The sequence below is a fragment of the Pelodiscus sinensis genome, chromosome 1 (assembly GCF_049634645.1).
Source record: "Pelodiscus sinensis isolate JC-2024 chromosome 1, ASM4963464v1, whole genome shotgun sequence".
NCBI lineage: Eukaryota > Metazoa > Chordata > Testudines > Trionychidae > Pelodiscus > Pelodiscus sinensis.
The window spans coordinates 42,375,351-42,395,317 of record NC_134711.1 but is presented as its reverse complement, the minus strand read 5'-3'; the positions used below and the strand labels follow the sequence as shown (position 1 = coordinate 42,395,317).

Sequence of the window (19,967 nt, the reverse complement as noted above, 5' to 3'; positions counted from 1 at the left end):
CTGCAAAGTTCAAAAAGGCTGAAGTCAAGCTGGCGCTGGAGCCGTGTCCACTCCTCAGCACAAGACCCCTCCCCCCGAGTAGGGAATGGCTGCTGAGCTGGGCTGCAATATGCAGAGTGTCCCCGGGATGGCTGTTTGTGCTCTGTCCTCTGCTGGCCAGCAATACCACAGGGGTGGGATGAGTGAGCCATGTGAGCTAATAAGCAAGTGCTAGCATCCAGGCTCAGTGACTGAGGCAACAGGAGCCTCTCCAGGAGAGATGGATGGGGACTCCAGGCTGAGCTGCCTCCCCAATAGGAAAGCACAGCTGCCAAGTACCTTTTGCCTTGGCTCTGTGCCCTGAGGGTTCAGAGCCCAGCCAACCAGGCCTTGGCTCCCTGCCCTGAGGAGGAAAGGCCTGCATCAGAGGTAATGACTGATGGACTGGCACAGTGTCCCAGTCCTGTGCCAGCTGATTTGCCATGGTGATAAGGAACAAAATTGCCCCCCACTTTGAGAGTGAGACTGCAAGTACCCCTTCCGGTACGTCCAAATATCCCCACTAGCACTCCCCAATGCTCCTTTCCAGTACACACACATCCCTCTGGCACCTCACCCAAATACACCTCCAGCACCTCCCTGCCCAGTACTCCCAGCAGTATCCTCTGTCTGGGAATCTGAAATATGGTAACCCTAAACTGAGTTGGGAACAATCAGGGTATTTAGGGGAGTAAGTGGATGTTGATATACCTACAATAATTTTATAGGCACTGATGGTCTGGAGGGGGAATTCCACGGCAGGGGGCGGCCAGGGACTCCTACTGGTATACAGGTGCCTACCCTCCAGGATTTGCCTGGAGCCTGCAGGACTTAAACCTTTAATTAAAGATTAATCTTACATCATGTGATTAAATCTCCAGGAATACATCCAACCAAAATTGGCAAACCTACGATGGTGCTCCAAGGCAAAGGGTAGCTCAGGGCCTACTCACTGGTGCTCTGGGGCACAAGGCAGCAGCACGTGGCCCAGGACTGCACTGGTGCGAAGTGAATTGGAGGGAAGAGTGGTGGCCCAAGACTTCCCCAGCAGTATAGCAAGAACACTCATAACACTTCCATCAAAGATACATCTTCAAGTCCTGACAAATTTCAATTCTATTATACTAAACTTCACTGTATAGAAAGTCAGAAAATCTAACAAATGTCAAGTGTATAGCACTCCTTGAGTGTTGTTTACTACAATAACTGGTGTTTATTTGGTGTTACTTTGCACTAAAATTAGAGCAACTGATTTTTGTTTAAAAGATTTAAAAAGATATAAAAAAGAGCCATAAGACATCTGATGTGAAAGGTGCTCTATACACTTTTTAAATGTAGTGATTTAGACAGTATTTTTTGCATTCTTTTGAGATGTCTCATATCAAGGGTACTAATAAACAAAGACTGGAATGCAGGAAAGGTTATTTTGGCTGAAAGCAGAAAATAAACATTTGGTTATTTTATTAGACAAAATGTTTTCTTCTAATAAACCTGACTCTCCCCCCTGCAAGACTATTCTCTACAAAGTAATTTCAGGCATCAACTAGATAGTCTGCAGAACTGGCCTTCATATGCAAACTTGACACTATCTCTCATGGCTTGAACAAATACATGAACTGTAAGGGCAGTTATATTCAACACCCAAATGATATCAAAAGCTAAGTATGAGGCACTTGCAACCAACTCTATTAGCCTCTCCCCTCTTTTTCTGGTTTATAGTTGAACCTCTGTGCCTCTTGCTCCATACTGGTCATCTGAAGAAGTGGGTTGTGCCCACAAAAGCTCATAATATTATCTATATATTCTTTGGGTAGTCTCTAATGCTACAGGATCATAGAATCATGGAATCATAGAATAATAGGACTGGAAGGGACCTCGAGAGGTCATCGAGTCCAGCCCCCCGCCCTCAATGTTGTATTTTTAGTTACAAACTAACACAGCTACCCTTTTGAGATGATTTTTCCCCATCATTCATGATTGCTTAATGCCATGCTTTAGACTGCTAAAATGTAGTGAAATAGCAAAGCAATAATGTTTCCATTAAGTTAAAGCAGTAATGCTTCTTTCAAAAGTTTGATATTAATAAACACATCAGTATTATTGTTTACTCATTAATACAGTTCATGGATTATTTTAAAAGTTGCATTTTGATCCTGAAATCTGTGACTGTTTTTCTTACCTGCTACCCTCATGTTTAATATTGTCAATCAGTCCACAGCACTACTGCATTAAACCAAACGCCTAAAAAAAGAAGATAGAAGGCACAATAATTAGAACTCAAAGCAAATAAGCAATTTTATTACTGCTTTGTTAATTCTATCATAGAAACAATCAGGGTTTCCAAGCTACTAGTACTAACTCGCTGATTACTTAATAGTCAACCTGTTATATAGTTACCATCAAGCCTTGATTTCTTAATGCTCACAGTGAAAGAGTAAAAATATTAATTTCTGATGCATTGCCCTGATTTGTCACTCAAGTATAAAGCAAAAAACCTGAATGTTTTGTTATTCTAATCATACATTTCTGAACTTCACTAAAACCTTGATAAACTCACCTACGTTTTAGCCTGTTTTGATAGGACACATTATACTCCCTATCAATTATCAAGGAAATAAGATGATGTCCCTTGTTTTCTTGTAGGTGTTCCATTTGCACGGTAGAAATATAAACATACAGGGGTGGATATAGGGCAGGGCGAGCAGGGCGGGCGCCCCGGGCCCCGCGCTTCAAGAAGCCCCGGACATGAACCGTGGCGCCCCCGCGCATACGCCATGTCAAAGGGGGAGCCCCACGAAATTCTGCTGCCCTGGGCCCCGCAAAATCATCATCTGCCTCTGTAAAATACAACATTATCTGCAACTTTAATTTCTAGTGACCTTTTGTACCATAATTACGTTTAATGAAAATGTGGCATCTCAAACCTGAGAATTTTCTCTCTAGGTTATAGTTGAAAAATAGTCAACAACATGGCAAAGTCTGCACACAAAAAAAACTCCACTTTGCTTCATCATATGGGCTTCAGCAAAATAATGATGTCTGAAATGCAAGGAAGAAGGTGTGGTACCTTAATAAAAATTCACACAAGTGACTAGATTATGAGTTAAATTTACAGATGGTAAGTGCTATGGAATGATGTTACCCAAAAGGGCACACAAAGAACAGTGCTCATAGGGAGATGCAGCTGAGAGAGACTTCTTTCCTGTGAAGCTCAAGAGCTCTACAGGGGGAATAAGAGGAAGGAACAATGAGCCAAACCTTCCCACTCAACCCCTGCAAGTAGTACAAATTGAACCTGAGAGGTCCCAAGCCACAGAGTTTGCTGGACTAGAGGAGGTTAAGGCTCCTTATCTAGTTGTAGGCTCTGCTCCAGGCTGGGGATGCGCTCCCTTCCGCCTGCTGCTGCCTCCAACTCCCCAACATGTCTGCCTTGACTGGGACTACATCCCCCACTGCGCCAACCCCACACAGAAGCTGGGCCCCCTGCCTCTAATCCCAGCTGGAGCTGCACTCTCCATGGCGGCAGTCTGGGTTGTGCACCCAGCTACTAGCCACGCTGACTCCAGCCCTGGCCGGGGCTGTGCTCTCCGCTGCCAGCATCAGCCAGGACTGCACTTCAAATTGCCGACCATGCTGCCTCAAACCCCAGCTGGGGCTATGCTCCCCGCTGCCAGCTCTGAAAGGGCTGCATCTTTCACTTTCAAAGTGCGAAAGTTTTGACTTATGTGACCCTAAATAATTTCCAAAGTGTTTGGCTAGACACTGGAACAAAGGAAACAGTGTTCTCTAATATTTATTGACAATTCCTGAGAGACTCTTAAGAACCACTGTTATATGTACATCAGTGTCTTTGGTGTGAAAAGGTTTTCACATTTTTTGTTGAGCTGGAATTAGATTCTTCCTGGAAGCTTAGCAGGAAAATATTAGGCTATTAAGCTATTTACTGTTTCACTCACTCAATTCTTTCCATTTAATAATGCTTAAGAAACTCAGATTCAAGTTACCAGAACCCAGCAACCTGAGCCTGAGCTTAACAAGTGTCAAGTTCACCTTGGTTTGGAAAACAATTAATCCCTCAGGCACTCATCAGCTCTCCTCCTAGGGCCTGTGGTGATAGTGCTGCTTGCCCTGTTCCTGCAGGGGACAGCCACCACACTGTGCTGTGTTTGCTGGGAAGCATGTACAGAAAACTCTTAACTGTCCAGCATGACATCGAGTGGTCCGGCACTCCCGATAGTCCGGCACCAACTGGAACCCGGAAGTGCTCCGGTCAGCCGGCAGGGCCGTCCTTAGGATATATGGTGCCCTACGCGAAATTATTAAACTGGTGCCCCTATGCCTGACTTGCTCTTCCGCCCCCTACTACCTTTCCTTCCCAGAGACCACAGCAGACAATCTACTCCCTCAGACTGTGCTGCAGGCAGTGCATTCGGCTCTCTCTAGGACCCAGCCCTGCCATTACATGCTCCACTGCTTCCTCTCATAGGCATGCACAGCACATTTCATTAGGGTGTGCACCCAAAGATGGACACATGACCAAAAGTAAAAGGTGTCATGTGACCCCCCCTCCCAAGGACTTTTCCCACCATCCTCCTACCAATAGGGATTAGATTGGCCCCCATCAAACCCCCCTCATGCAACTATCCTACAATTGCATTAACCCAATGTGTTTGACATTAACTCAGGGGCAGAGAGGTTGGGGAAAGTGTTCCCTCAGTTTCCTCCCATGAGCAGAATGAATTTTGCGTTGTGCACCAGTACTGAGTTCATGTGACTTTTTTGGATGTGCCACTGTGGCACCCAAGTTATTAATAAATATCTTATAAACCTCTACCTTTTCCCTTTGCTGCCATGTCTCCTCCCCTTGCTCCATCAGCTCCCCCGGAGCCTGCTGCCCCCAACCCTTCACCCTCCTCTGCTGTCATTGACTGCCGCTCTTCTCACTGCCTTCAGCCCTCCTGAGACCTGCCCCCCTCCACCAGCCCTTCTCTCCCCCGTGCCCACTCCAGTAGTCCCACTCTGATCATGTGAGCTACCCCTCTTCATCCCCTCTCCTAACACCTCCCTCTACACACCAGCCCTGCCTCTCTCTTCTGGTGCTGGTCCCTCCCCTGCAGGTGTCTGCCCTTCTGCTTCACCCCCAGAATTCCCTGGCACCTGCACCCTCCTGTGGTGCCTCCCCCTTCCCTCACTGCTCCTGCCCCCTTTGCCCTCTTTTTCCCTGATGCCCACCCCCTCACCACTCTGCCCCCGTTCCCCTCATGCTCCTCTGTGCCCTCATACATGACTTTCTCCATCCCCACCCCTTCTTTCAAGCCTTCTCCCCATGCCGCGCCATTCCCCACCGACCCCCACCCCCAGACCCGTCACAGCCCCCCTGCTGGAGTACCTCCTGATACTCCGGCATATCCAATAATCCGGCACCCCCTAGGTCCCAAAGGTGCCGGATTATTGGATGTCTGCTGTACAACCAGGAATCACAGAGTCTCATTCCGTGGGGTGTGCATGTGCATACCCAGACTGCGTGCACAACTGCTATTGTACTAACACAAGGAAGGTGAAGAGCAGACCAGAGCCAAAGAGGATCAGTTGATCTTCAACCTGACATCTATAGCCAGAAAATGACTCAACCGTCTTGGGTGTGGATCATGTTGGATCTGGATTAAAAGTCAGGTCTAACTCTACAAGTTACCCTAAAAGGAACAAGATATTCAGTTAAATAACTGTAATATTCAGTCTGTAATAAGGATGTTAAATTGCGTTTAATCAGCTATTCAAGAAGTCGATGGAATTTACACTGACTACTTGATTAGTCGATAAGGGGGGAAACTGCAGAGCCACAGCAAGGTTAGCTTCCCGGGGCCGGGAGCTAACCCCCTGCAGCTCTGCCTTTTAAATATAATAAGAGCCGCATGGCTCTTACTATATTTAAAAGGCAGAGCTGCCACAGGGGACTGGGCACGAGCTGGAACTCAGTTGTCCCAGCTCACAACCGGTCCCCCGCCCACCTCTGCATACCCCTGCCTCCTCCACTGAGATGATGCTGGGGGGGGAAAACCAGCTTTTTAAGCTGGTTCCCCGCCCAGCACTGGGTCCTGCTCCCTTCCTTACTGCCTGTTAGAAGCAGCATGGTGGGGGTAGAAGTGACTATTTGGGTAGTGACTCGACTAGTTGCTTACATCTCTAGTCTGTAACCAATATCCCCTTTTTTGGTTTTACTGGAGGAAAGGTGTTAAGTCCTTTCATGAATTTTTTGGTAGTCAGGTGAGAGAAAAGACTTTGTCCATCCACCATGTCATTCTCACTAGATATGGCTGCAAATGTACCTCAATAGATGTGTTAGACAAGTTGTATGTTTTAAGTGTGAGGAGATACTCTAAGACCATTTGTAAGCAGAGTTGGTTGTGGCTGAAGTGCTCTATAGGTAGCCCACTGGGGAAAAAAGCCACCATTTGTACCAATAGGTTTTCCTTGTGCTCTGTTTGTGGCAATTAAGGATTATGTTTTGTACTTCTTCCATTCAGATGAAGGGTTGCACTGTAAACCGTGAAGGACCCATGCAGTCAGAAGAAACTTGTGAGCCTCAGGATGAAGAACCTGGCCCTGGTACATTATGTTCAGCCATGGAGGAAGAGGAATCGGAGGAGCAACTGACCTCTGCAACAGGTAAGGGAACCATGTCTGTCTGGGCCATGCAGGTGCTATCATGATCAACTTTGCCTGGTCATGCTTTATCTAGTGAATGACCTTCCCTATGAGGGGAGGGAGTGGAAAGGTGTACAATAAGCTCTGAGGCCAGCTGCTGATCATGGCATTACCCATGGAGTTCCTGCCCCAGGCCTACCCTGGAATAGTATTTGGGGCATTTGGAGTTGAGTGATTGCTGCAAATAAGTCTATTTCCTCAAAGCCCCACCTGCGGAAGACAGAATTCAGGGCTTGAGGGTGTATCTCCCATTCATGCTTCTGGTGAAAACAATGACTCCGCTGGTCCGCCATGGCATTTTGTTCGCCTGGGAGATATACCACGGATGTGTTTATTTGATGGAGTTTGCACCATGTCCACAGGGCAACCGCTTTGTTGCCCAGGTGACGTGATCTGGCCCCACCCTATAAGTGAATGCAGAACATGCAGATGATGTTGTCTGTATGTAACCTGACTGTCTTGGCCTGAATTAGAGGAAGAAAGTGTTTGCACACCCTTTTTACAGATTGTAACTCGAGTACTTTGATGTGCATGCTCGACTCCCAGGGAGACCATCTCCCCTGGATAGTTTGATCCTGCATATGGCCTCCCCAACCATCCAGTGAGGCATCGGTCATGATGTGGATTGACAAAACTGGCCAATGGAAAGAAACCCTGAAGCAGAGGTTGTTGTGTTGATGCCACCAGTAGAGGGACTCTTCGAGCCTGTTTGTAGGGCTGAGGATTTTGCACAATGAATGCCTGTGTGGGTGGAAGCAAGTATGCAACCAGATCTGAAGAGTTCTCATGTGTAACCTTGCATGAGGAACTACATAACTGGTTGCTGATACATGACCTAGTAACTGCAGGCACTGCCTAGCTGATACTGACATGGCGAGTACGTGGAATCTTGGAAGAGATAGCCGCACTTGTGCTTGTATACAATCAAGTGTGCCCCTATGAACTCAAGTCCTTGCGATGGGGTCAGGTTGGACTTCTGTGTGTTTATTTGTAGCCTCAGCTCTGTAAAAAGTCTGATTGTGAACTCTGTGGATTGTCTGGCCTTCCACTGTAGCTACTATCAGGCAATCGTCCAGGTAAGGGAAGATTACTATCCCTGATTTTCTTAGGTGTACTACTGCTATGTCCAGAATTTTGAAGTTGGCCCAGGGAGCTGTTGAAAGGCTTAACGGTAGCACTCAGTACTGATAATGTTGATTGGTTAGTGTGAATCTGAGGAAATTCTTGTGAGATGGTTTTATTGCAATATGAAAATATGCATCCTGAAGGTTGAGGGATGACATCCAGTATCCTTTTTCTAATGCAGGAATTATTGTTTGCCAGTGTTACCATAGTAAATCATTGCTTTCTTAAGTACTTGTTCAGCCTGTGTAAGTCCAATGTGGACCTCCACCTTCCTGACTTTTGTAGTGTGAAGAAGTATCTGGAGTAGAACCCTTTTCCCCAGTGATGTTCTGGAACAATTTCTAGTGCTCCCATTTGAGGCAGTTTATTTCTTGCTGTAACAGGGGCTCATGAGAAGGGTTCCTCAACAGGGACAGGGAAGGGGGTTGGTGGCAAATTTCATGAATGGGATAGCTAAGCCTTTGTCCAGGATCTCTAGGGCCACTTGTCCATTGTTACTGCGGCCCAGGCATCGTAAAAAGGTTGTAGGCTGAATATAACTGCTGGCATGAAGAAACAACTTCGAACCCCCGAGCAGAGGTTCAAAATGTCTGCCTGCCATTGGCAGACTGGGGTGTAATTTGCTGATCCTGTGGCTGTCTCTGGCAGCACCTCAGGTCATAGGGTCTCTGGGGTGGATAAGATGCCGCTCTACAACAGGGTGTATACATTCAATGACTTTTTTCTTCTGGGGGGATGTATATACCAAGAATTTTGAGGACTGCCCTCAAGTCATGGAGTGAAGTGTCAGTATTAGCAGAGAATAGTTTCTGGCCCTCAAATGGTAGGTCTTCAATGGTGTTTTGTACTTCTCCAGGAAAGCCTGACAAATGGAGCCAAGAGACTCTGTGCATGACTACTGATGTGGCAAGAGACCACAAAGCTGTGTCAGCCATGTCAAGTGAAGCCTGGAGGGCAGATTTTGCTATCAAGATATCCTTGTTGATACTAGATTTGTAGGCTGCCTTGTCCTCTTCTTGTAGTTTATCAATAAAAAAAGTCTCATCTTCTCAAAATGGTTAAACATATATTTTGCAAGGAGAGCAGAATAATTAGAAAATCTAATTAATAGGGATGAAGAGAAGTATGATTTCCTGATGAGGAGGTCTAGCCTTTTCCAATTTTTGTTGTACGGGGTTGACTTGACTTGAACTGTGTTTGTTTCCCCCTGTTATTTGCTGATTCAACCACCAGAGAGTTTGGGGTGGGATATGAAAAAAGAAACTCGTCTCCTTTCACTAGCACATAATATTTTCTACCCACCCTCTTGGATGTGGGTAGAATAGAAGCAGGAGTTTGCCACAGAATCTTGGCAGGATCAAAGATTGCTTCATTAACCAGCAATGCTGTCTTGCCTGAAGGAGCATCCTGTAATATGTCTGTCAGCTTATGTTGCACATCTGGGACCTCAACCAAAGAAATGTCAAGGGACTCTGTGACTCTCTTGTATAGGTCCTGGAATGATCTGAAATGATCACCCACAGTGGGCATAATAGATTCATGCAGGGAGGATGAAGAGATGAAGGCAGAATCTTGTCCTCCTGGGTCTTGCCCTGGTGCTCAATGTCCTCCTGCGTTATCTCAGATACAGGTGGCAGAAGGAGGTTAGGAGCCACTTGTGGCTGCAGCATCACTGGAAATTGTACCTAGATCTTGACTGTCCCCCATGGATCCCATCCTTACCATGGCTGTGGGAGTGGGGTGAGGGGGAAGGAGGGGAATCCAAGAGAAAGGCTGCCACATCTGTGTCTGGACAATGTGTTGCTGAGCCTGTGCTGTTGGTTTAGGTGAGGAATGGTGTGGAGAGAAAAGGGCATCTTGCTCATCCTCACTGTTGCTAGAGAAGCAAGGTACCAAGCTTGCAGGAATGGCTAATCTGAGGGGCCACACTGATGATAGTGCTGTGTTAGTATCGAAGAGCGGTGTGCCCGGTACTGATATTACCGATAAATCTTGCTGAGACGTCAACTGTCTGGGTGGCAGGAAGACCAGCATGGATGGTGCAGAGGGCTGCGTGTGCTGTGGTACTCGGTCTTCGCTCGTCTTAAATGTTGCTGGTGCTGGGGGGCTCTTGGTATGGAGAGGTAGTACCAACTTCATAGGAGTTAACTATGGATTTGAAGAGGCTAGGGGTAGCTTATTTCCAGATAGTGCTAACTCCATTTCTGCCCTTGGATTAGCCTCCTTTGCTTTGCATATTTTAGTGCCCAAGGATTGTGCCAAGTTCCTTACAGAGCCTCATAAAAGTGGCCTTCCTCATACAGAACTTCTGGAACCACTGGGTGTCATCTCAGGTCTAAATGACAACAAAGTCAGACTGTGCTTGTAGTCCTGCACCAGATATGTTGATCTTCACAAAGGGGAATCTGAAGCAATAACAGCATGCATTAGATGCCTCTATTCTATCTCATTGATCCAGACAGCATGACCTCATGCTGCTGCCTTCTGAGGATCACCAGCCGCTGCTGAAATGACATCAACCATGCTCCACAGCTTCAATCCACATCCTGGTCCAACAGAGAAGCAGAACTCACAGAATGAACGGAAGTGAGAGGTATGCAGAGCTGGAAGTCCCTCAGTTCTAAGTGCTGGAGAGGCAAGAAAACTTGTGCACACATGCTCAAGAAAGATATTTCCTTCCACAACAAGACAAAAAACAATTCCTAGAATAAATCTAGTAAGCAAGGTGCTAAGAACTCTGGAATTTATCATCAGAAACCCTAACTTTTAACCTTGAATTATCTGCAGTACCAGTGTGGATGAGTCTACAAGAGTATGAGTTAGGTGCTGCTCTAAAGAGCAGGTTTTCACAAGCAGACATGGCTAATCCAGGTACCAGGAACCTCGAGGCAGAGAGGATTTTATGTATTTATTTTACTACAGTTGGACCTTCCTGGTCTAGCACTCTTGGGCCTGAACAGTCACGAATCAGGGAATTTGATGTAGCAGGGGAGGTCAATGCTCCCCTGCTGGCTGTCAGCCCCGCTCTTGGGCTCCCCTCCAGATTGTGGGGCTCCCTGTCCTCCTCTGGCCCCACTCCCACCGGGGCTTCCTGGAACCAGTGCTCTCTGGCCACCACCAACCCATCCGCCACCAGCTCAGCCAAGGCTCCCTAACTGCCATGGGACTCTTGGTTGGCTCCCACTCCTGGCCTCCAGGGCTCCTTAATCTATCAATATCTGTGGTCCAATATTGCTGAACCAGAGAGTCCTGGATTTGAGAGGTTTGACCTACACTATGAGAAATGTATTTAGAAATTAAAGCGTAGGTGCCATTACCATCTATTTGACAGACTGACACCACATGCAAAAAAATCATATCACCACCATGATTTGTTAATATATTCTAACATATATAGAGCAACTAATTGCAGTCAAGGTTTGTTCAATCATTCCAGAGTAGCTAAGAACACATAAATGCATTAATTAAAAACAGAAAGCAGGTCCTTGCCAAACCATGATCCCTGTGGGTGAACAGGGGTGACTGAAACATGTATACACTGGGTTGGGAGCTGAAAGCCCTGCACGAGACCAGAAACAGCTGGGATGGAGTAGTTCCTGTATGTGGCATGTGAGCCACGCCAGCCTGCCTCCCCCATTTAATCAGTTAACCGGTTAAACTTAATGTTTAACTGGTTAACTAATTAATTTTACATCCCTACCGTAGGCATGCGCACGGGGTGTGCCCAGGCACACCCTAATGTCTCGGGCCGGCTAGCCCAAGCCATTTTTGTGTCCTGGGCCCCACCTGGCCCAGCAGCACGGCGCAGCAGCCCTAAGGTGCCCGGGAATGCCCCCACCCAGCACGGCACAGTGCCCCTGAGGCGCCCCAGGCTAGGGCCCGGCCGGCCTGTAGCTTGGGCCGGCTCTGACTCCAGCCCCGCAAATAGGAAGGCAGAAGCCAAAGGTAAGGTAAGAGAGGGGATGGGAGGGGAAGGGGGAAAAAAAGAGGAAGGGGTGGGAGAGGAAGGGGCTTGTGCTGAGGGGAGGGGGCAGGTCAGGAGAAGAAAGGGGAAGGCACCAAGGGACAGGGGTGCAAGAAAGACAAATGCCAGAGAGGCCAAGTGCAGACAATGAGGAAAAGGGCAGGAGGGGAGGAGTCAGTGGGAGGGGGGGACAAGGTGATGCTGGGAAAGGAGAGGGTAAGGGCACTGGGGACTATAGGGGGAAGGGAGAGGTGCTGGGAGAAGACTTGAAAGAAGGGGTGGGCATGAGGAAGACAGGGATGGAGCAAAGCATGTGTGAGGGCACGGGCATGAGGAAAATGGGGGCAGAGGGTGGTGAGGAGGTGGGCACCAGGGAAAAAGGGGGCAGGGGCAGTGAGGGAAGGGGGAAGCACCAGGAGGGTTAATGCAATTGCAGGATAGTTGCATGAGGGGGATTTGGTGGGGGCCAAATTAATCCCTGTTGGTAGGAGGATGGTGGGAAAAGTCCTGGAGGGGGGGGGGGGGGGTCACATGACACCTTTTACTTCTGGTTTATGTGCCCATCTTGCCCCAGAGTGTTACCTCCAGAGGTGTGGCCAATGGGAGTCAGGGGCATGGCTAATGGGGGTCAAAGCACATTTTTAAAAAATTCTTTGGGTGCACACCCTAATGAAATGTGCTGCGCACGCCTATGATCCCTACTGGCTTGGAGCGGCAAGTGCAACAGGGCTGTGCTGAAGAGTTATGTTCTGCTTATGGACTGATGGTCAAATTTAATTCCCATCAATGTGTCAAACCTAATCAAATGAGCTATTAGATGAATTAATTTCACATCAAATAAAGTTTCAGTGCTGAACACTCCCTACAAGTACATACGCTCTGACTTCCTTAATATTTAGCTTAACATGTGGTTCTTATACACAGTAGAACCTCAGAGTTTAACTACTCAGGAATGAAGGTTGTTCATAACTCAAAAATGTTCATAACTCTGAATAAAACAGCTTATGGTTGTTCTTTCAAAAGTTTACAACTGAACATTAGCTTAATAGAGTTCTGAAATTTTATTATGAGGATGAAAAAATGCTGCTTTTAAATGAAACAAGCACAGAAACAGTTTATTTAGTTTGTCATTTTTTTTAATTTCCATTTTTATTAGCTTATGTTTAATCCAATATTGTATTTGTTTAGGTTTTTTGGGGGGTGGGAGTGTCTCTGCTGCTGTATGACTGAATACTTCCAGTTCCAATGGAGATGTGTGGTTGACCAATCAGTTCGTAATTATGGGATCGGTAACTCTGGTTCTACTATAGCACTTCTCCTACTCATATCTCAAAGATCTTTACCAGTGCTTCTCAACCAGTGATATGAGTACCCTTAGCGGTATTTGAGAGACGTCTGGGGGGGGTATGTCAACACAACTGAAATTTGAAGAAAACTGAATTTTTGTTTTATGTTTTACGGCACTTTATTATTTTTGTACTTTTTACACCCCAAAATTTAATTGCCTGCCCGGCTACAGTTAAGTTGTTTAAACAAATATGTTGCAATGTAGAAAAAAAATTGTGTGTCTAAAAACTGTAGGTACTGGGGGTACTAACAATTTTTTAAAGGGGTCCTTTATAAAAAGAGTTGAGAAACACTGATATTTACAACAAAAACAAAACAATTACAGGACTGAGCTCTAAATATAAACCCTGCCACACTATTTGTAATGAGAAAAATAAATCCCAGTATGCACATGTAAATCTTTAAAATTAAATCTGACTGAAAAAGTGACACAGACCTGCAGCTCTTATTCACAGAAATCATCCTTTTGAGCCTAATGGGATTATATGTGTAAGGTTTAAATTATCAGAATCTAAATTAATGAGTTCCTCTGAATTAAAATACAACATTCTCTAAATCAACATTTCCCTCTCACCTCCATCTAGCTCTGCCAGTGACTTGTGTCTTAACTGTGACTGATTCAAAGGATCATTCTAGACAGTGAACTGCTTGTGTGTGTGATTATACAATACAAACTCCTCATGATCACTTAAAACGCAGTAAAATCCTCAATGTATTATGCTTTATTATATAAAAAATATAAACCAGAAAATAAGTATCGGTTAGAATGACTGCCACACTCAAATTTCAGAAAATAATTTACAATTACCTATCATTAAACTCCCAAACTTTTTCTGTATTATCCTTCTCATGTTAAAATATATCATTCCAGTATGACAAGCCCCAACTGTGCTGGATGTGGAGATGCTCTGTAATCATCTATGAATACTATGTAATTACCTGGCTATTGGGGCCTTTAGTATATGACTATACCAATAACTCAACAGAGCTGTTGGAAAATGAGCAGGAAGTGAAATAATGTCTTTGAGATAAACCACCCAACCCTTTCTTCCATAGACACTACAAAGTTAATTAGAAAAATGCCCAAGCTATTAACAGTGAACAATCTACCTTCAGGCTCTGTTACAAAACTTGTTTTTATCATATGAAACCAATGCTGGGAGCTAGCCGATAAACTGGACTATAATCAGTTAAAATGACTTTGTCCAGAGGCCAGTAGTATTGCTGGGGAGCCGTTCAAGCTGGCACCTAGTGTTTGCTGAGGTGACTAAAGAAACTAGGACAGCCTGGCCCACCACTGCAGAATGGTAAAGTTTTAAGATGGAGTATCCATATCTTTTTCTGTAAGCAGGGGTGATGCATGGGGGAGAGAAGGCACGTGACCCTCTCCCCACATAGGTGGGAGGGACAATGGGTCAGAGTTCCTGGGCAGCCCAACAGCAGGTGGGGGACCTGCCCCCGCCCTCCCTGATTTCACCAGAAGTGGCAATGGGGCAGCAGACCAACATAGCTAGGAGCCGGGAGAAAAGAGTGAGCTAGGACCACGTCGCTCTGCTTACCCCCACTGTTGTCAGTGAGCATGGGGAGGGCTGATCACAGCTGCCAGCACAGCCCACTAGTCCTGAGTCACTCAGAGGAGGGTGCTTGTGGGAAGAAGCGGGGTGGGGAAAGGCAGGGAAGGGATGGTACTGGTGTAGATGATGCATTGTTCCATCTCCCCTTCCCTGGGCTAGAAGTGGCATGGGGAGGAGTCACCTGGGGGGGGAATCACATGACTGGTGCCCCCCATGTGTCTGTCCTTCCTCATCAGTTACACCTGTTTGTAAGTGCTTTATTCCTGTACTCATGTTTATTGGAAAAAACATGATGGAACGACAGGGCAGTACCTTACCTGGTCTACAATATGGAATAAATACGGAATTCTGGAGGTCAAGATACAAGATCTAACACTTGAAGAGGTACACTCAGAGGCTAGAGATGCAGCTAGCTGTCCAACTATGACCCCATTCATTAAGTTCAGCATAAAGACAAAATTCTCAAGAAATTACATATAATGCTCAAGAAATTACAATAACATGGAGCTGAAAGATATACTTGACTGAAGCCTCCACTTGAGCCTCTGATTTTTAGGTATCACACACAGATATGCTTTTAACTAGTGAGAAATGCCAGCTCATGTCCATTGTATGTAATCTGTGTACCAACAAGTACATGTGTATTTATAGCAGGGGTAGGCAACTTTTTTGGGGTAAGGAGTCACTGACCCACCAAAAAAAAAAAAAAAATTCAGTCAGGAGCCATATGCAAGCGAAAAGAAAAAAAAAAAAGAAAAAAACCTTCTGATCCCCAAATGAAGAGAAAAAGAACAGCTCACTGATGTGAGTATTTCTTTCTTTTCTGCTTGTCATTTGGGGGCCACATCACCCACACAACTCATGGCACCAGGATTTTCCTTGCATTCCAGCCCCAAGAGCAGGAAAGGGCACTGAAGTTCATTCCTTCCCCAACATCCAGATTAACTCTTCTGGTGGCCTGGGGCTAATACATTCTGAGAGAGCTTCCTATACTCTGAAGCAGGAGGTAGGGTGCAGGTAGGGTTGCCAGGTGTCCGGTATTGACCCGAAGAGTCTGGTATTTTCGCCTCCTGTCTGGTAAAAAAAATTCAGAAAATACCGGACACCTAAAATGTCCGGTATTTTCTGATATTTTTTTCCCTTTCCAGGAGGCAAAAATACCAGACACCTGGCAACCCTACAATACACTCAGCAACCGTGCCCAGCCCCCTGCCCGACCACTGCCCCCCCCCCCCCCCCCGAATGTCCCTCACCCCCGCTTACCTGGTTCCGTAGGGGCTTATATTGTCGCTGGATCAGAAAAACAAAATGGCCACCAAAAAAAAAAGCCTCTTAAAGGGGCCATGCTGATTTTTTAATGTTTTAATTTTGTTTGTTTGTTTGCTTAATAACTCCTGTTGGAGTCCTCTTTTTTCTTCCCCCTCAACAACCCTGGTCTCTCCCCCCCCCCCTTTTTTTTTTTTTCCTCTCAACAGAATTTTTTTCCTGGTGTTTTTTTGGGGGAGTGGGATAGGGGTGTTTGGTATTTTGGGTTAAACCATCTGGCAACCGTAGGTGCAGGAGCGGGCTGGGGGTAGGCTGCAAGGTGTGGGGGGATATTAGGTACAAGGGCAGGGGGAATGGGGTATTTACCTGGTGCAGCTCCTATATGGTGAGGGCAGTCACTTGCAAGCACCACCCACACCTCCAACCTCCCTCTATTCTTGGCCAATGGGAACAATGGGGGGAAGTGCCTGCAGGTGACTTCAAGAACTGAGCTTCCCTGCATTAGCTGCCATTTCAGGCAGGCACAGAATGAGCTCAAACTAGCTACGGGAATAAAGGGAAACAAGAAGACTTTTTATAAATACATTAGAAGTAAGAGGAAGACTAAGGAGAGGGTAGGCTCACTGGTCAGTGAGGAGGGAGAAACAGTAACAGGAAACTTGGAAATGGCAGAGATGCTCAATGAAAGGAAGGGGCCAGATGGAAACCAAAAAGCTTTTATTGTCAAAAACTTTGATCCAACTATGAGCTTTGTTTTCTTGCACGTTGGGGGAACAGTGGGTGCTGGTAAATAAAAATTTCCAGTTAACTAAGAGGATGGGAGTTCGGGTGTGGGAGGAGGCTCAGGACTGAGGATTGGGTTGCAAAAAGGTTTGGGGGTGCTGGATTCAGACAGCAATCTCCTGCAGTGGCTCCCTGGAAATGGTGACAAGTCCTGCTGCTCCTAAGTAGAGACATGGCTAGGCTGCTGTGTGTGTTGCCTTTGCCCATATTCACTGCCCCTGCAGCTCCCATTGGCTGCAGTTCCTGGGCAATAGTTCCACCAAGAAATAGTAGAGATTAGGGATGTGAAGGTTTAACCAGATGAACTGGAGCAGTACCAGCCCTGTGAACGGCCTGCCATGAACAGGAGCTGCTCCAGCACAGCTCCTGCCTCTGGCAGGCCTGGCAGGCATTGGCTGTTCTGGCTGGGACTCTGGAGCAGCCCCTGCCTGTGGGTCACCGGGGCCCACCACGGGGAGGGGCTGCTCCGACATCCCATGAAGCAGACTCTGTCCATAGTGGGCCCAGGCACCCTACAGGTAGGGGCTGTTCTGATTGTGATTCTGAAGCAATCCCTGCCAGTGGGGCACCCTGGCCTGCGCAGGCAAGGGCTGCTCTGGTATCCTGGCTGGTGCAACCCCTGCCTGCAGGGGGGCAGGGAAGGGGCAGTTGCATGCAGGAGCAACTCTGGCTGGGTTGGAGCAGCCTCAGCCTATGGCAGAGGGTATGGGGCATTCCTGTAATCCTTGATTTCCCCCCCCCACACACACACACAGTTCAATTGATTAACCAATTAAATGGGATTTTACATCCTCAGTAAAGAGATGTTGCTGCTTCTGGGAAGTAGGGATGTAAAATCTCATTTAGCCGATTAACGGGGGCACCCAGGCTCTGGACACTGGAGCAGCTCCTTCCTGCAGGCGCCCAGTTCCATCACGGATAGAGGCTGCTCTCGGTCCCAAGACAGACAGGACTTTACGCTATCTAGTAGCAGATAGGTATTATAGTGACAGATGCCAAAACAAGATTATCTATATTTACCTTTCTACTTCACAATCACAGATGTAGAAAAACTGAAGAACAAAGAGTTTAGGTCATTTAGACCCAGCTCCTGCAACGAGATCTGTAAGGATATACCAACTGTGAATTGGTTCCTTAGAGCATACCCCTACCAATGCAAGTTTGGTCCCTCCAGTAATGTCTTCAGTGTTTGTTGAATGTCAGGTTAACCATATATAACTATTCCACTGATGATTTCCATGATCAGTTACAGAATGTTTAATACAATGCTACTTTTTCTTCTTTACCTTAGTATTTCCTCCTTTCCAAGAGCACAAGGGTGTGTCTATATTAGAAAGCAGTTAACAGTGCTGTGCCCTTAGTGTGAACACAATTATATTAATATAATGGCACTTTATGTTGGTTTTTGCTATTCCCATACAAGAAAAGAAATAACTATAGTAGTATGATATATTTGTATAACTGCTTCCACAATAGGACTTTTATCAAAGTGACACTGGTTAAAAAAAAGTTAACCCACTAATAGACATAGTTATACTGGTAAAATTAAGTCTTTAAGGGTAACTAAAGCTTTTCACTGTTAGATAATTGAGCGCATCAGACTACAAAGTTATATATGAAGAAAGTTGAGCTGAGAAGAAAAATAATTATGCTTACTTATGTATCTAGGATAAAACGTTAGAAATCCATTTCTATAAATGACAGCACCAAGATGTGAAGAGATAAGCAAAGATACACAATTCGAAACTGAAACTGAAGGGCTAATTATACTTTTTAAGTAGTTTTGTACAAACAACAGCTGCCAGCAAGTAAGGTGAAAATCAGAAAAGCTCATTTCAGTTTACAGCTATAAATACTTAAGACCTAAATCAATGTAAGCATACCCAGTCAAAAGTTACCAGGCATTTGCACACTGTAGATCTTTATCTCCTCTGTAAAGAATTCATCCACAGCTCTAGTTTGAGAGGCATCCAGCTCTTCACACCTGAACTACTTTCTACAATACTTCACCTCTAATGCAGTGGCTTAGAGCCAGCACTGAAACGCTCATTTCCATCCTGTCCCGACTTTTGGTTCTATGCAAGCTTAAAGTTTACAGTCACGTTTAGCCTCTTGGATTCTCCCCCCTCCCCACGATGCGGGTGGGGAGATACAGACCTGGTGCAGAATAGCCCAATTTTTTCCCTTTCAGGTACGTGTATTTTTCTGGCAGCTGCCCCAAGGAGGAAACGAGGGAAGCCGCACAAAGCGCACACAACCCCAGGAGAGGGTCAAAACAGGAATGGTCCGGGGCTGGCGGCTGGAGACTCTAGAAGGGCGGTTTGTGCTGCTGGCCGGAGAGGCAGCCAAGGGGGCAGGAGAAGAGCCGCTGGCTCGGCCACGAAACGCGCGCGAGGAGAGCTCTGCGGGCGGCAGGGGAAGGGAGGCGGCGGTGCAGGGAAGCTCGGGGCTCCCGGCGGGAGGAGCGGAGACCTCAGAGCGCCGGGGTGAGCGAAGGGCGGGGCGCGGGGCACAGCCTGGCCAGGCGCTCCGGGGCACGGGGCCGGGACACGCCGCTGCGCAGCGTCCCTGAGCCGGGTGTGCGACGCGGCGGCGGGGGCCCAGCCCGGAAGGCCCGAGCTGGAGAGAGCCGGGAGCCCCTTACCTGCGCCTCCGCTCCGGCTGCCCGCCCGGCCCCTGCGGACGCGGCTTGACGAGAGCTCAGAGGGCGGCGGTGGAGCAGGAAGCCCAGCGGTTCTGCCGCTGCGGCCGCACGGGCGGGAGGTGCTCGTCCGCCCCCTAGCGCTGGCGGACCCGGGCCGGAGTCTGTGCTAGCGCCGGCCGCCTCCGCTCCACGGCCTGCTCGGGGCCCTCCCCCCGCAGCTCCTGCCCGATCCCCTCCATTGCCCGCCCCGCCCCTCGCCCACCTAGGGTTGCCAGATGGTTTCAATGAAAATACCGGACACACGTGATAAAAATGTGTAGACCAAGAAAAAAAAAAAAAAAAAAAAACCAACCCCCACGATATGGGGAGTTTATTGCTGACAATCCACATTACATGGTATATTTTACATTAGTGCGCAGCTTTTATCCATTTTTTATTTTTCAAAAACTTCATTTTCTGCATTGCTCATTATGGATATCAAGATCCTAAACAAAATTAGAAAATTCTGAATGTAAGGCGGCCAGCCTTTTTTGATAAAGCT

General features: G+C 46.9%; 1 protein-coding gene across 2 annotated transcripts in view; it reads right to left on the bottom strand.

Moving 5' to 3' along the window:
* The window catches only part of FAM3C (FAM3 metabolism regulating signaling molecule C), a 40,616-nt gene extending 20,997 nt beyond the window's left edge, over positions 1–19,619 (bottom strand). The window contains exons 1-2 of one of the 2 annotated variants that reach the window (XM_006122567.4): positions 19,427–19,619; positions 2,198–2,259 (exon numbers count right to left, since the gene is read on the bottom strand). In XM_006122567.4, coding sequence (XP_006122629.1) covers positions 2,198–2,210 — 13 coding nt within the window. In that variant the 5' untranslated portion in view covers positions 2,211–2,259; positions 19,427–19,619. Of the gene's footprint in view, positions 1–2,197; positions 2,260–18,939; positions 19,370–19,426 lie in introns of those variants that run through there. The other variant, XM_006122568.4, reaches the window with a different exon arrangement.
* Positions 19,620–19,967: the final 348 nt, after the last annotated feature.